General features: G+C 40.1%; 1 protein-coding gene across 1 annotated transcript in view; it reads right to left on the bottom strand.

The window, feature by feature from the left end:
- Positions 1–3,757: 3,757 nt before the first annotated feature.
- The window catches only part of fntb (farnesyltransferase, CAAX box, subunit beta), an 80,154-nt gene continuing 58,600 nt past the window's right edge, over positions 3,758–25,311 (bottom strand). Inside the window, exons 9-12 of the mRNA XM_043698076.2 lie at positions 14,607–14,739; positions 9,403–9,514; positions 6,147–6,261; positions 3,758–4,213 (exon numbers count right to left, since the gene is read on the bottom strand). Coding sequence (XP_043554011.1) covers positions 4,109–4,213; positions 6,147–6,261; positions 9,403–9,514; positions 14,607–14,739 — 465 coding nt within the window. The 3' untranslated portion in view covers positions 3,758–4,108. The remainder of the gene's footprint in view (positions 4,214–6,146; positions 6,262–9,402; positions 9,515–14,606; positions 14,740–25,311) is intronic.

The raw sequence follows: 25,311 nt of genomic DNA on the forward strand, positions 1-25,311 counted from the left end.
GTGTGAATCACTGGCTGGGCTAGCATTTATTGCCTATTCATAGTTGTCCTTGAAATATTGGTAGTGATCTGCTTTGTTAAACTGCTGCAATCCAGTTGGTAAAATGATTATGGGATGAGGGAGGCCTGTGCTGCCCACCCTTTCCCTGATGGAGGCCCTTAACTGGACACTTTCTACCTGGCTTCAATTTGCAGGCTGAAAGGTGGTGAGAGAGAATTCACAATTGGGGAGTTAGCCTGGAAAACCATTTTGCTCCGTCTTCAGGCACAAAGTACAGCACGCCCCTCTTAGTGGATCCTTATCAACATCCCTCCCCCAAAGTCTACAATCCACCTCCTCCATCCGGCCATCAAGACTTTCACCCACGCGACTACATGAACCCCAGAATTACCCAGTCTGAATATGATGGCTTAACCTCTGGAGACTGCCTACCATACCATGTTGGGTCACTCAATAACTGGTGCTGGCAGGATTACTGAGTCTTTGGCCAATCTGATTATCTGACAGCTTTCTGAAGTAGGCCCTCCTCCCAAGTGGGGGGCAGAGGTTTCCTCTCCGGAAAATTAATGCTCTATTGGTTATATTGGGTTTGAGGCAGCCAGCATTGGGTAAGTGTGTTCCCCACAGACTGTTCAGAGAGTGGGATCGGAAATCCTTTTATCTGAAAAAGCTTTATCTAAAAAACATTAAAAAGATCAAATAAGTGGAGTTCTATTTTAAAAGCATGCTGTCATTATGCTTTGATGCTACTTAAAATTATGAGCAAATAAATGTAGGTGGCCCGGTGGTCAGCACTACTGCCTCACAGCGCCAGAGACCTGGGTTCAATTCCCACCCCAGTGTGGAGTTTGCACATTCTCCCCGTGTCTGCGTGGGTTTCCTCCGGGTGCTCCAGTTTCCTCCCACAGTCCACCAGGTTAGGTGAATTGGCCATGTTAAATTACCCATGGTGTTAGGTGATGGGGTAAATGTAGGGGGATGGGGATGGGTTTGGGTGGGTGGCGGGTTAGTGTGGACTTGTTGGGCCGAAGGGCCTGTTTCCACACTGTAAGTAATCTAATCTAATCTAACTGGAACTCCAGTATTAGGTTTGCATAATGGCTTGTTGAGGCAATTGCCCTACTTTGGCAAAATAACATGACGACTAGAGATCAAAGGTATAAATAGAAGGTGTAGAAACGTTTATTTTAATTACTGCAAGTATAAAATTGATCCGTATTTCTGCTTACGTTCAAGTTAAAATCCAACTGCAAAACAGAGGAATTTTGTCATATTTGCTGAACAAACTAACCTCTCTCAAGATAATGGTCATGTGTTAAAAGACTCTGTAACATGCCCAACTTGCCCAACATAACTGGATTCTGCTGTCAACTACTGACAATCACCATCACCCAGTAATATTAGTAACATCAAATAGGTTGCACAAAAACTGATTGAAGAGTTTTCACTGATGAGAGTCAGGAAATAAAATGTACTGAACATCCTTCATTTGTTAATCATTTTACAGAGAATAATTTAAGGATTGTGTCTTACTGTGATTAAGGTATAGGAAGGATCATAAACTTCAAAACAATTAAAAACCTTTCAAATATATCACTGTACACATTTGAGATTTCACAAACAAAATTAGATTTTCAGAGAAGTTGTTACATTAATTATGAACTTAGTGTACTGTTTCAAAATAAGTTGCACCTTATTCAGCAAGTTGCAACATTTATCAAGGAATTTTACAGCAAAATGGTGGTGTAACACAAAAAAATGAAAGTGCAGAGCTCTGATGAAGTGTCAATGTTTTTTCTTCCATAGATGCTGCAGATATGCTGAATATTTCCCACACTGATTTTATTTGAGATTTCCAACATTCACAGCAACTTGTGATTTATGATGTTTTCATTTCTAGGAACTACATAGGCACAATCTGGACTAGCTGGGAAGCACTGACAGCAACATCTGGATTTCTGCATTTAACACTGAACTGCAAAATCCAGGCCAATAAGTATCACTGCACAAAACAAAATATCATAATATTTTATTAACGTATGCCAGATGTGAACAAGGTGTGAATAGCTGCATATCTAAATAAAAGGTACATTTTCTAGCACAGATGCTTGTGTTGTGCTAATCTTTGTCCAATTTGCAGTTGGTGTTAAAAGCAAAACTGGTTCACCCCCTCAGATACAAACAGCAAGATGTAAACATGCAGAAGCAAGATTAGAAATTCAAAACCAAAGGTGATTTTTAATTTTTAAACAAGTGAAATAGGTATAAAAATTGCACACCTATGTGCTGTAACAGACAAGTTCACACAATAAATTTGATAGAAGATAGTCGAAATTACAATGTCCTTGAAGAGGTTTCATTTAAACTAATCCGTTTGGAACATCACTTACCACATTTCAACATTTCCACATTAAAACAAAGAATTCACATGGAAAATAATTATTTACAACCTGGAGCAAGTTTAATTTTGATGGCAAGCAATCCAAACATTAATTTTCAGATAAACCACAGAGAGTATTACTCATTTTTAAAATTACTAACATGATGGGGTTAACTCTTGGTCATAGCCACATAAGAAGTTCAATGTTTATACCTGCAATCAAACTGCTAAGTTACTTTAAAAAAAGCTTTACAGAAATAGTTTTAATGCAACAGTTAGTATACCCTCTGATGTGGGCTCAGGAGTATTGCAATCACAGACAATATGTAGTGAGAGGCACCAAGTGAAGCTTAGGCACTTATCTGTCAATGTTATTTCACAATAGATCCATTGTGAAGAGAAGCAACTTTATTCACTTTGTACATATATTGCCAACTTTAATTAGAAAAATCAATCTTTGCACTGCAAGATCTTTCCATTGGCCAACAAGGCAAACTACATGCATACCGAAGTGACTCCAGTCAGGACATGGGTGGAATTGGAACCATTCATATTCCTGACTGACTGAGAATCTGTGATTGAAGTTCCAGTAAAACAGCTGGTTTGAAACCTCGGACTGTCAAGTGCAATTCTCAAAAATGTTTGAGACTTCTATGTTTTACAATGTTGGCAGAACAGGACCAGGTGATACAGCTGTGACACTCAGCAAGCCTAAAACCTGTCTCTTACATTTGTCTGTCATTAAGCAGTGCTGGGTCATATTACAGCATAAAAAACAAGAGGAAGGGATTCTTGTGGTGAAGTGGTAGTGTCCCTAGCTCAGAGTCAGAAGTCCAAGGTTCAAGTCAAACTGTATCATTACATTTCTGAACAAGTTGATTAAAATGTCGAAAACATGAAGACAAAGCTTTTTAAAATGTACTATTATTGTAAGAGCAAAATACTGCAGATTTTGGAAATCTGAAACTAAAACAAGTGCTGGAGAAAGTCAGCAGCCTCTGGCAGATCTGTAGAGAAAGAATCAGTTAATGTTTCAAGTCCAGTATGATTCTTGCACACAAACTATTAAATATGTTTTTCTCTCCACAGATGCCATTACTACTGCTGACATTCTGCAGGCCTTTCTATTTTTATCCCATTGATTATTTTGCGTTTCCAGGCATGATTTTCATCCATAAGGTATGATGAACTATCACCTTCTCAGTTAAACACATTTTATTATGACAAGTTTTCAAAACATACAATAAACTGCTCAACTTAAGTCTCAGGCATTCAACAATTCTTTGGTCATCCAATAAGCAACATAATCCTTTATATAGAAAAAGAAAAGCACAATAAAACAATGAAACAATGAAAATTCATTCAGACAAAATGGAATGCTTGAAAAGATTATTTTTATTGCAACTGTGATAAATTATTTCTGAAGCCAATATAAAGCACAGTGCTATACTTGCACTAATCCTATTCGGTTTTACTGAGGAATTCAGTTATAAAACTAAGAACACTTACAGATACCACACTTTCTCCAGCATTGAGGAGCAAGTTGCTGAACATAGACTAGTCAGTCACAGTATAGGCAGTGCCAATGGCTTGTTGTTGTCAGAAGAAAATAACTTGATACTAGTCCCTGCTTCAAGTGAATCATTTTACTTTGTAAACCACAATTCTTTGCACTCAGGTTACACAATTTGTACTTGGAAAGTTAGTTACTTTGAATACATAATGAATTTAATTTGAATTGCTTTTCATCTGTGGTACTGGTAGCTTGAGGAAGTGCATAACAGCTTGTGCTACTTTTTCAGGACTAATGTTGTATACAGGATGGATTGGTTCCTGTTGAAGGAAAAGAAATATCAGAGTATATATTTCCACTTTTAACCTACATACGTAAATGTACATGAAACTGCAAAGAGTCAGTTATTTGTCTTTAGAATTCTCTTCCACAGACAGAAATGGAGGCCGGGTATTCAAGGCTCAATTACTCTGATGTTTCATTGTCAAACAGGCGAGAGTCATGGGGCACAAGCAGGCAAATAGAATTAAGGGCACAATCAGATCATCCTCAATCTCACTGAATAGCAGGTGGACAAAATGGTCTACTCCTGCTCCTATTTACTCCAATCTAACAATTTTATACTTTTAAAATATCAATCACTTGGATAGTGTTTAAAAAAAAGAGACAAATGCAAAGAAGAATGAAAAGATGTTAATGATCAACATATTGGAATAATCTAGAAGACTTAAAAAGTGTTAACATCTGTAGAATTATTATCTGCAGAATTACATGTCTCAGTTCTTTGGCCATTGCAGAAAATCAGATACTTTTGAAAAGACAGAGGATTCGCTGCCTGGAAGAGAACAAAAAGGATGCAGAAGTGATTGGCAGGATGTGATAAGTGGAGTCCTGCAGGCATCTGTGGTGAGGCCCAGTTTAGAATTAGATTTAGTGGGATAGAGAGATCAGGTATTTTTGCTAAATTAGAGATGATGCCAATATAGATAGGCAAATATGCTCTGAAGACAAAAAAAGGGAATTGCAGGTGGATATAGATGGGTTGTGTGTGCAAACATCTGGCAGATGAAGTATAATATGGGAAAATGTGAAGTTGTTCCCTTTAACAGGAAGAATGAAACACAGAATTACTTAATTGGAGAACAACTGTGGAATTCCAAGGTATCCTGTAAAGGGATTTCGGTGTTCTTGTGAATGAGTTAGTTTGCAGGTACAAACACAATCAAGAACACTTATGGCAGCTAGTCTTTATTATGAAGGCATTGAATAGAAAAGGTCTATGTGGTAGAAGCTGGGGCACTGAATAAATTTAAAGAAGAGATAGATTTTTAAAGGATTGTGGGGAGCAGGCAGGAAATTGCAGTTGAGACTGAGATGAGGTCAACTATCATTGTATTAAATGACAGAGCAGGCTCAAGAATTGCCTACTTCTGCTCCTAGTTCTCATGTGGGTTGTCTTCTAAGGATGGGTTGGACAGGGCTGGGCTTGTTTGAACTAGAGTAGAAGAGTTAGGGATCACATAGGGCAGAAGTAAGCAATTCAACCCAGTGAATGGATGAGCAGATTCAATGAGGTCATGCTCAATTTGGTAATTCCTCGAACTCCACTTTCCTGCCTTATCCCATAATCCTCAACTCCCTTAGTGATTAGAAACGTATCGGCCTTGGGTATACTTAACGACACAGTCTCGACAAACTCTGTGGCAAAGAATTTCACAAATTCACTAACCTCTGCACCTGTCTCTTAACGGAAAACTCCTCACTCCGGGTTTATGTCCTCTTATCCTAGACTCTCCCAAAAGAAGAGCCCTCTCAACATCTACCATATCAAAACCCGTAAGAATCTTACATATTTCAATATAATCAGTATATGACCGAAGTGTATAAGACGCTGAACAGTCTTGAAAAAGTGAATATGTTTCCTTTTGTGAGTCCAGAACTAGGCCACAATACTTTAAAATTCAAAGATACTCTGTCAAGACAGAGGTGAGCAGTCTTTTCTTTTCCCCTCAGTGTGCTACTTTGGAGCTCACTGCTCAGGAGGCAGTGTGGGTGGGATCATTGAACATCTTAAAACATAGAGATGGGTAGATTCTTGTTAGACAGGGAATTAATTATTGGGGGTGATGGGAACGTGGAATTCAGAACACAAATGGATCAACCATGATTATACGGAATTACGGAGTAGACATGAGGGGCTGAATAGTCTATTCTATTTTGTAAATTCATGTGTACGTTTTGAATAATGCTTACCAGCCGATTGTTTATTTCGCCAACAATAACTTCGTGTAGAAGTTCTCCACTGCCAAAGTGCTGAGCCACTGAAAGACCACTTAGGCAATAGCAGGTATGGTAAAAATCCCTTGACCTGCAGACGAAATATATATATATGATGAGGTTCAATACCATATACGTATGGAGTCAGATTATTTGTCCATGAAAGCTGGTATGTAAATGAACCACATTTAATTTCTCAAGCCACAACGTTTCTTTGGTCAATCCATTGAATAATCTGAACAATCACAAATTAAGTAAGAGTGAAGGTTGCCACGGTGCTTATGCACTGGTCAATACTACAAGAAAGTGGCAGACTACACCATATAGTGACCAACATCCATTTCTTGAGATTATACAGTTGTTAGACTGAAGCTAACCAATAATGGAACTGGTTTGCTTTACTGCAGGTTACTACAAACTGCAGTTAGCTTGCTTTTTCCAATTCCCCATGATGTAAAATAGTTCCCTTACTTGCACATCTTGGACACCAACCAAACCTGTAATCAGCTAAACTCTGACTCAAACCAGAATCCCAGCACAATATTCAAACTGAGGGAAAACTTGCTGCTTAGGTCACATTGGAAAAAACTGACCTTGCTTTATGAAACCAAAAGGGAATTAGTCACAATCAGAGTGATGCTGAAGTAACCCTAAACATTTAAGAGACAATCTCACCGCTGGAAACACCATTCTCTAATGAAGCACCTTACATCATTCTTGATGAAAAACAGATCCAATATGGCAATTTTTGTTTATACTTTAGCAGCAAAGTAATCCACAGCATGATAGTGTAAACTTCAGAACTTTAATAACTGTTCAGGGATTAAAAGAATCATCAACAACTCTTTCTGGAATAAACGGTTTCCTGAGATTAAAAAGGTCAAGGAGAAACTATTATAACGGAATTAAAACCAACATGCCAATTAACCTGGAAAAAGGAGTTGAAACAACATAAACTGTTTCCTGGGAGAGAGGAGGTAACAAGTGCTTAGTAACTTGCTGCCTTCTGACAAATGGGCAATTAAGATTGCTTGCATGAGGAATGTTCTGAGATGAAGGGACTAACGATAGGGCAAGTTGTGTTTCAAATAGACAGTTAACAACGAATGTAACAACAAAGCTACTTTTGATTAAGGCGGCAAGCTACAGACTTGGACTCCTGAAATGTAATCAATGTTAAGAATAAATGGAACTAAAGGATTCCTTTATTGGTCAGAGCATTGAGTACAGGAGTTGGGAGGTCATGTTGCGGCTGTACAGGACATTGATTAGGCCACTGTTGGAATATTGTGTGCAATTCTGGTCTCTTTCCTATCGGAAAGATGCTGTGAAACTTGAAAGGGTTCAGAAAAGTTTTACAAGAATGTTGCCAGGGTTGGAGGATTTGAGCTACAGGAAGAGGTTGAATAGGCTGAGGCTATTTTCCCTGGGGTGTCGGAGGCTGAGGAGTGACCTTATCGAAGTTGACAAAATCATGAGGGGCATGGATAGGATAAATAGACAGTCTTTTCCCTGGGGTAGGAGATCCAGAAGTAGAAGGCATAGGTTTAGGGTGAAAGGGGAAAGATATAAAATAGACCTAAGGGGCAACCTTTTCATGCAGAGGATGGTACGTGTATGGAATAAGCTGCCAGAGGAAGTGGTTGAGGCTGGTACAATTGTAACATTTAAAAGGCATTTGGATGGGTATATGAATAGGAAGGGTTTGGAGGGATATGGGCCGGGTGCTGGCAGGTAGGACTAGAAGGGGTTGGGATATCTAGTCGGCATGGACAGGTTGGACTGAAGGGTCTGTTTCCATGCTGTACATCTCTCTGACTATCTCTCATCAGAAACTTCACAAGGTAGAAAATCCTGTAAGAATTCAACCTCAGGATTCTTTAGTAGCAGAACCCAAGAGAATCACACTGTACAAGGATCGAACCCTGGACATCAGAGGCAGAGAGTGTTGCCTGGAATCATATCTAAATTTCACCATTAAATTGGGTAGTCACTAAGTTGGTTGTGAGGCTTAAACTTACTTATTTGAGCAAATTTATTTTGGTTGCTACATGCACTAAAGTTTAAGTAATCAGAGTCAGAGAATTATAGTACTGAAACAGACCCTTCAGTCCAACTCGTTCATGCCAACCAGATATCCCAAATTAATCGAGCCCCATTTGTCAGCACTTGGCCCATATCCCTCTAAACCCTTCCTATTCATATACCCGTCCCGATGCTTTTTAAAATGTTATAATATTGCCAGCCTCCACCACTCTGTCTGGCAGCTCATTCCATACACGCACCACCCTCTGTGTGAAAAAGTTGCCCCTTAGGTCTCTTTTAAACTGTGAGCAGCATGGTGGCACAGTGGTTAGCACTGCTGCCTCACAGCACCAGAAACCAAGTTCAATTCCCGCCTCAGGCAACTGTCTGTGTGGAGTTTGCACATTCTCCCCGTGTCTGCGTGGGTTTCCTCCGGGTGCTCCGGTTTCCCCACACAGTCCAAAAATGTGCAGGTTAGGTGAATTGGCCATGTTAAATTGCCCGTAATGTTAGGTGAAAGGGTAAATGTAGGGGTGGGTCTGGGTGGGTTGCTCTTCGGAGGGTCAGTGTGGACTCGTTGGGCCGAAAGGCTTGTTTCCACACTAAGTAATCTAATCTAATCTAATCTTTTCCCCACCCTAAACCTAAACCTAGGCCCTCCCTCACTACCCCAGGGAAAAGACCTTGTTGATTTACCCTATTCCATGTCCCTTATGATTTAAAAAACCTCTCTATAAAGGTCACCCCTCAGCCTCCGACACTCCAGGGAAAGCAGTCCCAGCCTATGTTTTATTTTGATTGTCTGTCATACTTGTTAACAAGTACCGAAAAAAAACGCTTATAGTAATTTAAACACCAGCTTCTTAAAGCAGCTTCTTAAAACTATATCCTTGACAAACAACCAAGTATTCAGCATTGCACCCTGTCTTTTTGGTCCCCAATGTTACAATGTATTCAGGTGTCACAGAATCACAAAGTTATTAGTGCACAAGGCCATTCAGCCTATCATGCCTGCACCTGTTCTATCAGTGTACAGTATATTAGAGTCAGGTAGGGACTTTAAACACATCACAACAAATATGCATTGACAAAGGATGCACTTATAATTAGTATTTTATTTCACCAGTCAGGACTGGTAAGTGCATACATCAGTTGTGTTAAGTCAAGTGACAATATATTGTGCACACAATAAAAAGGTACCACTCACTTGCCAGGTTTGTCCAGCAATCCCCCAGTAGAATTCTGACAGCAAAGTAGGATGTACTCTTGTAGGGCTCCTTGATGGAACATCCAGCGTGTCATACTGAGAGTATCATTCCCTACAAAGCATTACATAGTATAAGGAGTTCACATCAACCTGAAACTAGAATCACTGATTCTCAAGGGCAGAAAGGATGGACAACAAGCTTTAGTCATGCCAGCAATATCCACATTCCATTAAAGAATTAAGAACCACCAAATATTTTGAACCAAATAAACATACTTGTGTCCACTGACATCAATTCCTTAACATATATGTGAATTCAAGGAATGTGGAAGACTGTCCTTCTGGAATATGGTGAGAATCCAGTCTTCAGCAAAAGAATGAAATGCTCCTTCCTCTAACAATCTCATACTGAACTAAGCTTTTGCAGTTTTGGCTCAAGTACTTATGGAAATACTGATAAACTCGAATGGAAATATCACATTGCTACCATGGGGAAACACTCAGACACAAATTTAAAAAAGGTCTAAGGACAAATATATAATCCAGAGAGAATATGCAAGTTAAGGAGCAGGGAGAAGTGTACATTATGGCATTAATACTTCAGCTTCACTGCAACAAAAACAAATCCTCCACTCCTTATTACAAGGCAAAGCAACAAAGTTAGTGGAACTGGAAATAACTTCACCATTCAAATAAATTCAGAGAGAAAACCCCAATGTCAACATAATTCAGCTGTTGAAATTAGTTATAATGCTCCTAATAATGATAATCTCTGACCATTTCCTTGCTCAATGCTTAAAAACACACAAAATTTTAAAAACATCCCCCATTTTCTACAAAGCAAACAGCTTCCTACCAGAATCTGAAGCTTCATTGTTGACTACTTTCTCCCCCATCTGATCTCATGCCACCTCCAAACTATTCTCCAAGATCAACTACGTTCCCTGGTGGTAATCGCTTCTTCAAAGTTCTGTGGCTTTGAAAATCTATGCCAATCCTCCCTGAAGCACAGATTTTGAATTTCTGGAATTAGGTTGCTACATATTTGTATCATCGATAGTCACAGGTGAGGTACCGGAAGACTGAAGATTGGCAAACGTGGTACCACTGTTTAAGAAAGGTGGTAAGGATAAGCCAGGTAACTATAGACCAACGAGCCTGATGTTGGTGGTGGGCAAGTTGTTGGAGGGAATCTGAGGGACAGGATGTACATGTATTTGGAAAGGCAAGGACTGATTAGGGATAGTCAACATGGCTTTGTGCTTGGGAAATCATGTCTCACAAACTTGATGGAGTCTTTTGAAGAAGTAAAGAGGATTGATGAGGGCAGAGTGGTAGATGTGATCCATATGGACTTCAGTAAGGCGTTTGACAAGGTTCCCTATGGGAGACCGATTAGCAAGGTTAGATCCCATGGAATACGGGGAGAACTAGCCATTTGGATACAGAACTGGCTCAAAGGTAGAAGACAGAGGGTGGTGGTGGAGGGTTGTTTTTCAGACTGGAGGCCTGTGACCAGTGGAGTTCCACAAGGATTGGTGCTGGGTCCACTACTTTTCATCATTTATATAAATGATTTGGATGTGAGCACAAGAGGTACAGTTAGTAAGTTTGCAGATGACACCAAAATTGGAGGTGCATTGGACAGCAAAGAATGTTACCTCAGATCACAACGGGATATTGATTATTAGATTACATTACAGTGTGGAAACAGGCCTTTCAGCCCAACAAGTCCACACCAACCCGCCGAAGCGCAACCCACCCATACCCCTACATTTATCCCTTACCTAACACTATGGGCAATTTTGCATGGCCAATTCACCTGACCTGCACATCTTTGGACTGTGGGAGGAATCCGGAGTACCCGGAGGAAACCCGCGCAGACACGAGGAGAACGTGCCAACTCCACACAGTTAGTCCCTTGAGGCGGGAATTGAACCCAGGTCTCTGGCACTGTGAGGCAACAGCGCTAACCACTGTTCCACCGTGCCGCCCAAAAACATTAGCCCAAATAATGGGTCAATGGGCTGACAAGTGGCAGATGGAGTTTAATTTAATGTGAGGTGTTGCTTTTTGGGAAAACAAGTCTTAGCAAGACTTATACACTTAATGCTAAGGTCCTAGGGAGCGTTGCTGACCAAAGAGACCTTGGAGAGTAGGTTTATAGCTCCTTGAAAGTGGAGTGGCAGGTAGATAGCCACTGTTAGAATATTGCATGCAATTCTGGTCTCCTTCCTATCGGAAAGATGTTGTGAAACCTGAAAGGGTTCAGAAGAGATTTACAAGGATGTTACCAGGGTTGCAGGATTTGAGCTATACGGATAGGTTGAATAGGCTGGGGCTGTTTTCCCTGGAGCATCGGAGGCTGAGGGGTGACCTTATAGAGGTTTATAAAATCATGAGGGGCATGGTTACAATATATAGACAAAGTCTCTTCACTGGGGTGGGGGACTCCAGAATTAGAGGGCATAGATTTAGGGTGAGAGGGGAAAGATATAAAAGAAACCTAAGGGGCAACATGTTCACGAAGAGTGTGGTACATGTATGGAATGAGCTGCCAGAGGAAGTGGTGGAGGCTGGTACAATTGCAACATTTAAAAGGCACCTAGATGGGTATATGAATAGGAAGGGTTTGGTGGGATATGGGCCCATTGCTGGCAGGTGGGACTAGATTGGGTTGGGATATTTGGTCAGCATGGACAAGTTGGACCGAAGGGTCTGTTTCTGAGCTGTACATCCAAATTTCAGATTAACCGAAGGTCGGGACCTTGCGATTTTGTATGGATAATCTGAAATTTGGATAATCGAATGCTGGATAATCGAGGTTCCTCTGTAGATTCTCTCCCCCCGCTCCCATCTTTATAAATATGGCTAAACTATGTTATGCATGGCTAACTTATGTTATCCGACATTCGATTAACCGAACAAAATACTCCTTGCCCCTAACCTTCAGATAATCAGGGTTCCTCTGTCATTGAAACATACAGAATACTGAATGGCCTGGACAGAGTATGTGTTTCCATTGGTAGGAGAGATTAGGACCCGAGGGCACAGCCTTAGAGTAAAGAGACCTTTCAGAACAGAGATAAGGAGAAAGATCTTTCGCCAGAGAGTGGTGAACCTATGGAATTCACTACCACAGAAGGCTGTGGAGGGCAGGTCATTGAGTATATTTAAGACTCAGAGATAGGTTCTTGAGTATCAAGGGGATCAAAGATTACAGGGAGAAAGCAGGAGAATGGGGTTGAGAAACCTTTCAGCCATGATTTAATGGTGGAGCATACTCGATGGGTTGAATGGCCTAATTTCTGCTCCTATGTCTAATGGTCTGCCACAGCACCAAAGCAGGCCTCACCAAAGGCACAAATGATTAGAGAAAGAGTATGGCAGCTGAATTCACAGATGATACCATGATAGGTGGGAACTTATGTCAGATTAGATTCTCTACATACTAGATTCCCCACACTGTGGAAACAGGCCATTTGGCCCAACAAGTCCACATTGACCCTCTGAAGAGTAACCCACCCAGACCCATTTCCCTCTGACTAAAGCACTTAACACTATGGGCAATTTAACATAGCCAATTCACCTGACCTGCACATCTTTGAACTGTGGGAGGAAACCGGAGCACTGGGAGGAAATGCACGGGAGAACGTGCAAATTCCACACAGATAGTCGCCCAAGGCTGGAATCGAACCTGGGTCCCTGGCGCTGTGAGGCTGCAGTGCGAACTACTGATCTACCATGCCATCGTTAGTGAAGACATAAAGAGGTCGGCAGACTGAAACAGATGCAGTTGAGTAAGTGGACAAAAAGCAGAGTATTAGATGGAGAACAGCGCAGATTTCTGAGGTGCAGAAGGATCAAGAAATTCTAGTGACTGAGTTGCAAAAATATTAGTATGCACATACATAATAATTAAGGCAACTAATACAATGCTATCCTTTTTTATGATAGGAAGTGAATATAAAAGTAAGGATGTATTGCTTCAGTTATACAGGAAATTGGTGAGATCACAACTCAAATCCTCATTTAAGGATGTATGTATGTGCACTGAAGACAATTCCGAGGTGGCTTATTAGAACAATACCTAGAATGAACAGGTGAAGTTATGAATGTAGGTTGCATATGCCTGGGCTGTTTCTCTTGGAATTCAGAAGAACAAGTTGCACATGATTGAAATGTACAAGGTCCAGAATGGAGAAAGTGAGGACTGCAGATGCTGGGGATCAGAGCTTAAAAATGTGTTGCTGGAAAAGTGCAACAGGTCAGGCAGCAAAGGAGAAGGAGAATCGACGTTTCGGGCATAAGTTTTTCCAGCAACACATTTTTAAGGTCCAGAATGGACTTGATAAGGTGGATGCAACAGGATATTTCCTCTTAATTTTAAAATGCTTCACTTTTTAAAATTAAGGGTCACTCTTTTAGAACAGTGATTGAGAGATTTTTTTTCTCTCAAAGTTTTGAAACATTTTGCAACTCTCTACCACTGTAAATAAGGTTATTAAACAATTTAAGACAAAGATGGATAGATTCTTGTTGGGCAGGGGAATCAAACATTGTTGGAGTAGATTGGAATATGGAACGTGACAATGATTTTATTGGACTGCAGAACAGAGTCACAAGCCAAAAAGCCTACATCTACTCCTATTTCACGTGTGCCAAATGTCCACATGTCCGCGTGTGTATGGAAATGACATTGTGGTGCATTTTTTTTCTCATCCTATTCAGCTGCTCTTGTCTGGTGATCACAACATCCTTCTCCAAGAACTCTCCTTTGTCCAGCTTACTAAGAATAACTTATTTTCTATAGATAAGATTTTAGCTATGGGGTTGATGCCACAGCATATTCTGCAATGGTTTGTTTTCCTCTGCTTTCACCAAAGTCTGCCAGGACCAATTTTACTTCCTACATGTTTTCACTTGCTTCATTTGGCAACAGCTAAAACAACAATTAAAACATGATAAAACTATTATTGTTCCAGATCACCTGTACAGTGAACTGTAGAAAACTCCAAATATGTAATGCTTTAAAAAATGACAGCAAGCCTACTCTGTAAGTTTCAATAAATAAAGCTTATGTTCTCTTGAAATGATGTTTTTGAAACTCAATATTTGTCTAATAACCCTTTCATCCATTTGCATAAAGTATATGCCTTGATAATAAGAATGAATCATTGTTTACCAGATGCGTTTACACTCACCGTGTGCATGCAACGCACGATGCAGGAGTGGTAAGAGTCCAGCTTGCCAGAATGAGTAACAACCATCCACCAATTTGTTGCACCGACCTTGAAATCCACCTTCAAACCGCATCTGCCGACTGGTCACCCAGCGCTATACAAGACAAAATGATATTGTGTGGAACATCTGAGCTACAGGGAGAGACTGAACAGGCTGGGGCTGTTTTCTCTGGAGTGTCGGAGGCTGAGGGGTTTACAAAATTATGAGGGGCATGGATAGGATAAATAGGCAAAGTCTTTTCCCTGGGGTCGTGGAGTCCAGAACTAGAGGGCATAGGTTTAGGGTGAAAGAGGAAAGATATAAAAGAGACCCAAGGGGCAACTTTTGCATGCAGAGGGTGTAAGTGTATGGAATGAGCTGCCACAGGATGTGGTGGAGGCTGGTACAACTGCAACATTTAAGAGGCATTTAGATGGGTATATGAATAGGAAGGGTTTGGAGGGATATGGGCCAGATGCTGGCAGGTGGGACTAGATTGGATTGGGATATCTGGTCATCATGGACTGGTTGGACCGAAGGGTCTGTTTCCATGCTGTACATCCCTATGTCTCTATCCCATTGTATTCATACCTTAGCTTTTCCTGAAGTTTACATTATTTTAAACAGATTCCCAAATAATTACCCAATATTTAGCTGGCAGTACTTCCAATATCACTTAACATGTTTTATTGATACACATGTACTAGAAATAGGACTCTCTTCAGTTTCTTATAAAAAGACAAAGTAGTTATTAATATTTGCACAATGGTAAGAAAAATAATCTTAGTTATTGTAAAATGAGTTCACTTCCAATGTAATGAAGTGACTAACTTTCAGCCTTATCAGCATTTCCCCTCCCTTACAAAAAAAGCTAGTCAGTAGAATGGATTGCTCATATTTGTTATTACTTACTTATGTCAAGATATTAGGGGATGAGTTTTAATTTTGTGATGTGCGGGGAGTGGGAAGAGAAAGGAGAAGGATGCAGTAGCACACAAGAAAACCAGAAGTAAGGGCAACTTGACACTTGATGGTGCTACAATCAAACTGCTGGGTTAGCGTATTATTTCCAAGTTTGTAGATCAGCTAGGGTGAATGGGCATGATGAGATCATGAGCAGATTTCATTCCAGTATTTAAAAGGCACATTGCAAATATAAAGATTGAAGGAGTGGGAAGTTGTGAACGGGACACAAGGAAATGACAGAATGGAGCAAACACTTTCACAGGCTGTTCTCTGAATATGACGCTGAAGGTGTACAGGTGATTACACTGATAATGTAATGATATTGCTGGGGTTGATACTGTGCACTACTGATGGAGTTGAGATGCTTGTCAGCAAAACAAAGGTATGACTGGAACTAGTGAAGGATGTCAGCAGCAGGACCATGGATTCAATATGAAAAGCAGTGTATTTATCATAGCAAAGCAGGAACTTAGAGGAATTTATGAGCCAACTGTATTAAAACACACAAAACTGGGTTCTTGCGGTGCAGTGGTATTATCCCTGCTCTGAGTTTAAGACTCATTGGCTGCAGAAATGCATAATTGGTTACAAAATACCCAGAGCATGTTTTGGCATAGTGTAGTGATGCTGTCTCTGAACCAGAAGGCTTGGATTCAGTACTGCCTGCTCCAGAGGGGTCAGAATAGATCTAATCATGTTAACTAAAGTATCTTACAACAATTGTAGAAAGAGATTGCTGGGTCAGTGGTGGTGGTGGGGAGGGGGGAGGGGGAGATAGATAGATAGGAAGCAGAAACTGGCAATACTGCATTCTGTAAACAAACATTTCTAATTACATACTTCAACAGGTTTTAATTAAAATAACCAAACTGAATACAACTACTGATGTGTGCATTATAATCTTCATGCTCACCAATCTTGCAGGTGCACTGATCTTTTTCTGCCTATACGTTCTCTCATGTCTCTACCTGTTAATTCATCTTTGATACACACATACCCATCGTTAAGCAATACCAAGCCTTTACACCTCACAATCACCTTTAACAAATATTTGTTATGCACTACCATGATTCTACACTTCCAAGACTCACGGGACCCCCCCTCCCTTTAAAAAGGTAAATAGGCAAGAATTTACTGGAATGTAAGCATCAACAAACTCTCTGCTTCAGAGGAAGCACTCTTGGACATCAGGGGAGTTACAAAATCCTACCTAATGGCCGAATTAAATGTCAGGCATAAGAGCTTGGTCATGTTGATTTATTGGTAACAAGAAAAATATGATCATTGCCTGATGAACATTTAAAATATTATTAATTTAGCAGATCTATGCATGTCTCCAACCTCACACATATCTGAAGGAGGACGAGAATACTTCAAAAGTGATCAATAACAAAAAAAGGCTCATTTAACCGCACGTCTAGTGGGACCTAGTGGCTCATATATCACAAGTGAGCAAGAGCAGACAGCGAAGGTGGACAGTGATAGCAAATCTACTTCAAAGGTTTCCAGATGGTCCAAACTCTGCTGCGCTGGATGCAGATGCTATACTTTAGAAGTCATAATTCCAGAGGATACTTCTGGAGCAGAAGGTAAAAAAAAACAAGAGTGCCTTCCAGCTGCACTATAACCTTTTGCGTAGAGATTAGTAGACTCTCAAGCACAAGTAGCTTGCTATTGAATGCCTTTGAGATGACATATTTGTCCAAAGAAAAAAATGGCCACATGAAACATCAAACAGGGTGATCAAATGAATATAAGCCAGATCCTCACCAACAGCTTTCACACAGCAAATGCAACTGAAATAACATGCATGAAACCCTATTCATCATTCTACTGGAGCAAAATGTTCTCCAGCTTATGGCTAGCACAGGAGTGCCTGTGGACCATGGGACTTGATTCACAGTCATAGAGATGTACAGCACGGTAACAGACCCTTCATTCCAACCTGTCCATGCTGACCAAATATCCCAACCCAATCTAGTCCCACCTGCCAGCACCCAGCCCATATCCCTCCAAACCCTTCCTATTCATATACCCATCCAAATGCCTTTTAAATGTTGCAATTGTACCAGCCTCCACCACTTCCTGTGGCAGCTCATTCCATACACATACCACCCTCTGTGTGGTAAAGTTGCCTCTTCGGTCTCTTCTATATTTTTCCCGTCTCACCCTAATCCTATGCCCTCTAGTTCTGGACTCCCATGGACCATCTTCAAAATTTACTCCCTCCACTAGCAAAGCACAGTGGCAGCAGTGTGTAACATCGACAACATGCACTGCAATAACTCACCAAGGTACCTTAGACAAAGTTTTCAAACTCTCAACCTCTGCCACCAAAAGGACAAGGACAACAGATACATGAAAACATCACCAGCTGCAAGTTTCCTCAAAGTGTTTCCACTTATTAGACAGCTGGCACCACCAAATGCTACCTTGCATTCCATTGGTTAAGACTACTTGGTGTGCCCTAGACGTGCCTCCAGACCCATAGCAACGTAATTGACTCTCAAATAACCTCTGAGAAATGAGGGATGGGCAATAAATACTGGCCTGGTTAGTGACACCCATATCCCGTGAATGAATTTAAAAACAAAGCCTGCAAAAGGTACGGGCGCCAATAGACAAGAGGCTAACCAATATCAACTCAGCAGTCACAGTCATTTTCTGAGCAGCCCGATTCTACCTCTGCTGAAACAACAGAAGTTGCATCATGAAGGAAGAGGAAGAGAAGGTAGTTACACAAGGGCATGCATATGGATGTGTTATACAGTGTCAGAATGTTAACATTTTGTTTAATTTTTTCATGCTGAAAAATTTGTTTCCAGAACTTTCTGACAATGACCACTTTTTGCCTGCTCCTTGGGAAGTGGCTTATGCACTTAGAATGAATATTAAGATCTGGTGCCAAGCAATGGGTAGACGTGGGGCTGTAAAATTCAGATGCTTGGTTACTTACAGGATCCCTTCATGTTGGGGAAAGGGGAAAGAGGAAAGAGAGTAATATTTAAGTGTGGCTATCAGATGGTTGCACTGGGAGACCCCAACTGAATTTCACAATGATGTCATCCTAGGCAACAATTTATCTGCATTTTGGTGCTTTGGCCACATCACACTCAGAAGAGGTCTTGCACTTTGTGCCTTTTTCCTCTTGTAGGTCTAAACCTTGTTGCTATGCATAGCATCAGTTTACCACAAGTAAACACTCTGGACAGCATGGGTGTTGCTTGTTAAAGAAAGCCTCAGATCTGTCCAGACACTTGAAGCACATCTCCAACATTCTGATGGTTGGCTGAATAATTTTGATCACACTGCTACTAGTATTCACTGTTTGGGTTCCTCACAGATTTCATCAGTGGGAATCCTTTGACCTCGAACAGCCAGCTGCATCAAGGTATGGACAGATTGCAAAGGGTAGACAAGTGGAAGGAAAAAACATAGCATCAAAATAGGTGCCAGAGAATGTTGCACCCCATCTGCATAAGTAACCTTTTTGGTTATTTGCTAACTATATGTTGATGGAATGAATGCCATTCAGTTGAAAGATACTGCTGGTGATCTTGGGTTACATCAATTGCTAAATGGGTTTGTCTGATGACAACTTGCACCTCCCAGAGGAAAAAAAATCAAAAAATACTTGAAAACAAACATACAAGAGCTCCATTACAAGACAAGCTGGACCAAATCTGTCATTGGCCAGTTTAATTGGCTTTTCCTTCCGGGTGATAGGAAGCCAGCCAGAGCTGCAAACCAAAATCTTCCCACCCTTTCTTAATCTGTGGCTACCTTGCTCACCTTGACAACCAAGTCATCATTCACCTATCCTATGCAGTTTTAGGCCAAGATCCTGCAGATGTCTCAGTTGTAGCACTAGAAGGAACCAGAGGGAAAGAAGGTGACTATGATGGTGACTTTAACTGCTAAAGGCAAAGTATCTCTACCACAACCTGTAGGAGACGCTTTTTATTCTAGCAGACTCTGGACCCCCTTACATACTGGTGTCAAGGAAGTTTATCCTTTATCTGTACACATAGTGGTATGTGTGTTGCCACCTGTGAACTGCACAGTTCGGGCCTTCTCCTTATCTTATGAAGCAGTAGGACCGATAGCAGGCTGTTGCTCTTTCTCTTGCTGCTGATCATCTTAGTCCTCATCCAAGGTCCAGAGTAAAACAGCACCAACGGCACCCCAAACTAATCTGACAGGTCCAAAGCTCCAAAGTTGATGAGCTGTGAAAACGTTGAAATTTGAGGAAGAAACTACTCAGCACAATTTCTCTGAACAAAACCTTCTACATAATCCAGGAAGAATTATGTTGTGCTTGACATCTTACCTTGGTATGTCTTCAGCTGCCTCAAGTGACACCCTGTTCTCACTGCATATTCACTGGCGAATTCTAGGAAACCCTGTACCCAAAGTAACATTCAAAAACTATGTTGCTATTTGACAATTTGATCAATATTAATGACTTGCCTCTCCATGTTAACATGCACTGCAGTTAAATGCAGAAATTGGAATGGCTTACTGACATGGTGTCAATTTCTGCACTTTCAAATTCCCACCTGCTCACAAGCAAACATAATCCTCAAGTTAAAATTTGCCTCAACTTTGCGGATTCATAGGGTTACTCGAGTTAACTTCAACATTATTTTTGGATTTGTACATCTGTGTGACTCTCCTTTCTCAATTATCCTAGTTTAAAGTATCAACAAGCACACTGCCTAGTTAATCAACACTGTCATTTATCCACTCATCCAGATCTTAGCAGCAATGGTGAAGCTTCAGATGAGTCGTCTTAATATTCGAGGATGCTCAAATTGGACAAGCGTGGTGAAAAGAACTGGACACAATACTCGAATTGTGGCCTTAGGCAGAACTTTATAAAACTTCAGCACAATTGCTACTCTACATTTCTGTTTATGAAGGCCAAAATCTGTGTGTTTTGGATCAATAACTTGCAATCTTCAAAGATCTATGCACATGAAGCAACAGGATTCCAAGCTACCTTTTCATAAGCCTCCATCTTGTTACCTATCTTTAACGTGGTGCTTTGTCAAGTCCATTCAAACAACATCAAATCCTTTCCCTTTTTAACTAATTTTTAAAACTCAACTAGACTAATCAAGGGCAACCTGCCTTCTATAAATCTGTGTGGCTCTCCTTAATTAACTCAGAACTCTTCAAATGTCTGCTAACGTTTTCTGATTATTGCTTCTAAAAACCTTACCCACCCACCATGACTCAATTGGGAAAATTGCACTGATAATCAAACCCCACTATCCCATAAGCCATCACAAATGTGTAATTATCCATTAGATCACCAAGATGATCTACTTTCTTGGCAGTCTGCTGTTCTGGACAAATATAATTTGCATCAAGTTTTGTCAGTAAAAGTAAAATAACTATTTATTGTTAAACAAATTATTGGTTAACCAACGGCAGACAAGAAACTGGATTACTAATTACTACTATGCCACTTAATCTGTATCCTTTGAAACTCCAAGTACACACACAGGGTACCATGAACAACTCTGGTATGCATATTACAAAAAGATGAGGTATTGGACAAAAAAGATTCTCAAGGATGAAACTAGAACTGTAACATTGAGTCCATCAAGAAATCATATACAAAGAAGTTTGAACAGTCTGGGGCTCTTTTACCCAGAAAAGCAAAGACTAAAGGGCTTTTCACGGAGGTCTTTAAAATTATGAAAGGACTTGATGGAAGGCCGCAATCTTCTTTGGCCATTTGGTGAAGCTGCTTTTCGTCTATCAAATTGTATAGAAAGTAGGTCAGTTCTCCACCAACTTCCTCTTCAATCTCAGTTGGCAAAAGACAAGAACATGAATATCAAAACAATTCACCTGACTATTCAATGCACACTTTTGAGATGACAGAGCTTCCTTTTATTGCAAAACCGACGTGTTAACCTTCTTTATTCTTGTACAAGGATACCCAAATCCTTCTACAAGGATACCCAAATCCTTCTACAAACCAATATTTAGTCATCTCTCATCTTTACTTTTCCCACAGCATACCAGCTTCCTACCTTCTCACTTAAATTGTGTATCTATCTGCAGCATTTTTGAGTACTTCTCACACCTTGACTTTCCCATCTAGTTTTGTATAATCAGTAAATTGGAGATATTGCATTCAGTGCATCAAAGGCATTAATATAGACTCTAACTGGTTAAGGACCCAGCGCTGATCCTTATGGAACTTCCTTGGTTACAACCTGACAAATTGAAAAAGTGATTTGTTTATGATCCCAGGTCATCCTTCTATAACTGCTGCAATGCGACTACTGTCTTAAACATGAACCATATCTACCTTCCCATTGTGGGAACTTGCTGTATGCAAAATGGCTGCTGCATTTTCTAAAATACATTAGTGTTTACGGTTCAAAGCCCTTTGAGACATCTGGTGGTTAATAGGTGCAATATAAATGTAGTGTTCCTTTTTCCTCCATACACTTTTAAAAAATGCATTCATTATTGTTTGGAGGTAACTGTGGCCGCTAACTTACCCATAGATCCCAAAGATACGAAATTCGAAAAATCAGATCATCTACTTTGATACTTTTTTTTGAGCAATTAATTGTTGGAGAAGGTTTTCTAATACTGCTACAATACGCATTCCCATGTGAACAAAAGTGAAACAAGAAAACATACTTGCATAAATACAGTACTCTATTAGTTGTGTCAACTAGAATTACAAGCTCAAATTCTGTAATAGACTTTGAATTCACAACCTCTTGACATCAAGATGTGGAATCTTCTCAGCCAGAAGGGAAAAATATAACAATCTTCGTGGCTCCAATGGACTGCTGGTGATCTAAGAATATCACAAAGAAACTTTCTACTTAAACTCACTGAAGATGCTCAGCAAACTAATGCTTTTCAAAACAATTTTTTATTATAAGAATATACTGCTCATAAAGTCAATAACATCCTGGTTGATTTGTTATTTACTCTCCAGCTCTCTAGATTGTTGAAACACAAGGGCTCGACATGACTGTGGGAGACTGTCAAGGTAGCATTTAAAAGGAATATATTACTACTTTTACCTCTGTCAAACTATGGGTGCAAACCCAAAGGCATCAGATGCATGATATAAAAAGGTATGGAACAGAGAGCACCAGATGGGAAGCAGTCACAATTTTGGTTCATTTCTAACTTTGCTAGTCAAGATTACTTTGGTTTTCATGACTTGGATCCTTTATGGGTGAGCCTAACTCTCCATTCCTTTGACAACGTCAATTCTTGCCTTGATAGCTAGTTAGGATTTCACTAATGTGCCTGCAAGGTGAGCAGCAAAACCCAGTTTGTAATTAATTTTAGCTGCTGAATTTATTCAGTACCTGAGATCTCACTCTTGATTTCAACAGTACAGCATCACGTCAGATCTGGTTTTAAGTTCTAACTATCAAGTGAATTTATTTTACAAAAGATAAAATAAGCAAGTTAGTAATCACATCATACATAGACTTATAAACTGATAGTAGACAGTCTTCTACCAAATAAGTCTTCCACTCAAATGAATAAACTAAAACTCAAAATATAAACTACATTTTTTAGTAACCCTTGAAATGAAATAGTTTCTTTTGACTTTCTCCACTGAGGGCCCCTTCCAGGCTCTCCCTAAAATCTTGAGTTGGACTTAATGCACTTTGCAGGTTTGTGTTGGGTATCTGCCTCCAAAACCTTGCTGTTCCTCCTCCATTAACTTCTAGTCCAATACCTTGCTTCCAGGTCTGTTAGATTTCCAATGTTTTTGTTACAGAAGGAGTAAGACAGATTTCTGGGGGTGACTTCTGCCAAATGCATAAATATTATTGGGTCCTGGAAGAAATGCTGAGTTCTGAGTAAATTTGGTGTTGAGTTGGGTGAAAAGACATTTCCCATTGGACTAAAGTAAGCTGTAGATTAGCTTTAAAAATAGGGACAACGTCTGCAAAAGTATTGGGTTATGATACATTTGTGAAAAGGAATGGTATGCCACCATTAGGAGTAAAGCACAATTTTGCACACCTCATAATTATAACAACAACATTGTCTCCACCTCTTTAGGAGGCTAAGGAGATTTGGCGTGTCCACAAAGACTCTTACCAATTTTTACAGATACACCATAGAAAGCATCTTACCTGGATGCATCACAGTGTTGTATGGAAGCTGCTCTTCAAAGACCGGAAGAACCAGAGTTGTGAATGCAGCCCAGTCCACCATACAAACCACCATTAACTCCGTCCATACTTCCCACTGCCTCAGGAAAGCAACCAACATAATCAACGGCCCCTCCCATCCCAGTTATACTCTCTTCCACCCTTTTCCGTCCACCAGAAGATATAAAGTGTGAATACATGTACAAACAGATTCAAGAACAGCTTCATCTTTGCCGTTATCAAACATTTGAATGGGCCTCTCAGATACTAATGTTCATCTCTCTCTGCACCTTCTCTGTGGCTGTAACACCGTATTGTACCATAGAAAGTGTATCAGGGTGGCAAAACAATCAGCCTGTCTAGAAAGCAAAACAATACTTTTCACTACACCTAGGTGCATATAACAACAGTAAATCAAACTCAGACTTGGTATCAGGTCAGGGTCTTGGAAAGGGTTAATTGGGTGTACGGGGTTGTAGGATCAATTTAATAATTACTCAAGCACTTGACTAAGTATTTGATTATCTAACATCTTCCTGTAGCTATTTACAGAACTGCAGGAGCCTTCAAGTTCTCCAATTTAAATGGATACTTTTGGAGAGCTACAGGCAGAGGGGGGATCTTCAAGTTTCCAGTCAATTCTCTTGGAGTTTATGTTGGAGATTCCATAGGATCTGAATGTGCAATTCCCACCCACATTGCTAAACAACCATCGAGCCAGAATTTCACCTATCGTATTAATGAGGTCTTGCACCTTCCTTTACACTTCAGAATATTTACTGTCTTCCATTTTACTATCTACTGCAAATTTAGATACAAAGTTCTTTCCCCTATATTCAAATCATTCATGTAACTATCATTAGAATAAACCATCTAGTTCACTGATGTCTTTTAGGGAAGAAGATCTACCATTCTTATTTGGTCTCCCCTACATGCCTCCAGACCTATAACAACTGTCCTCTGGCTTGTGAGACCATTTCATTCAGTTCAAGGGCAATAAGGAATAGAGCAATAAATGTGAGCTTGACAACACCACAAAAAGAATCCAATCACTTTGAGAAATCACCCTGAACCATCATTCTTTCTCACTTTTATTTAACCCCACAACTGCATACCAATCAATCTTCTCTAAGGTTTTTATGTTTTACTTTGTCAAAGCCTCCCAAAGTACAACTGTTCCACATTGCCACATTTCCTCCAACTGCCAAAGCTCCAGCTCAAGAGACTCCTTGATTTTTTCAGGTTTGACCTTCCCTTATAAAAACCTTTAATTGGCTACCTTCTCGTCATCCGGATATTTGCAAATTAATTTTGAATTGAACGGGACTGCAATATTATTGTGTAGGTGATAGCATTGCTCACTCTACTTAAAACAAGTATTACATTCACAAGACCCCAATCCAGAGGAACCCAGTTTATAGGTGGACAAAGATTAAGTGTGAAATACTTTAATCATAAACGCACTCAAGAAAATATCAAGAGGCAAGTTGTGGAGGCATGACTTCAAATTAGAAAAGATAAGACAAATGAGTTGACAATCAGCTTTAAAATTTCTTTGCTG

Source organism: Chiloscyllium plagiosum, unplaced genomic scaffold (genome assembly GCF_037043375.1).
Source record: "Chiloscyllium plagiosum isolate Xiang-an unplaced genomic scaffold, Cpla_swu_hap1 HiC_scaffold_8, whole genome shotgun sequence".
NCBI lineage: Eukaryota > Metazoa > Chordata > Chondrichthyes > Orectolobiformes > Hemiscylliidae > Chiloscyllium > Chiloscyllium plagiosum.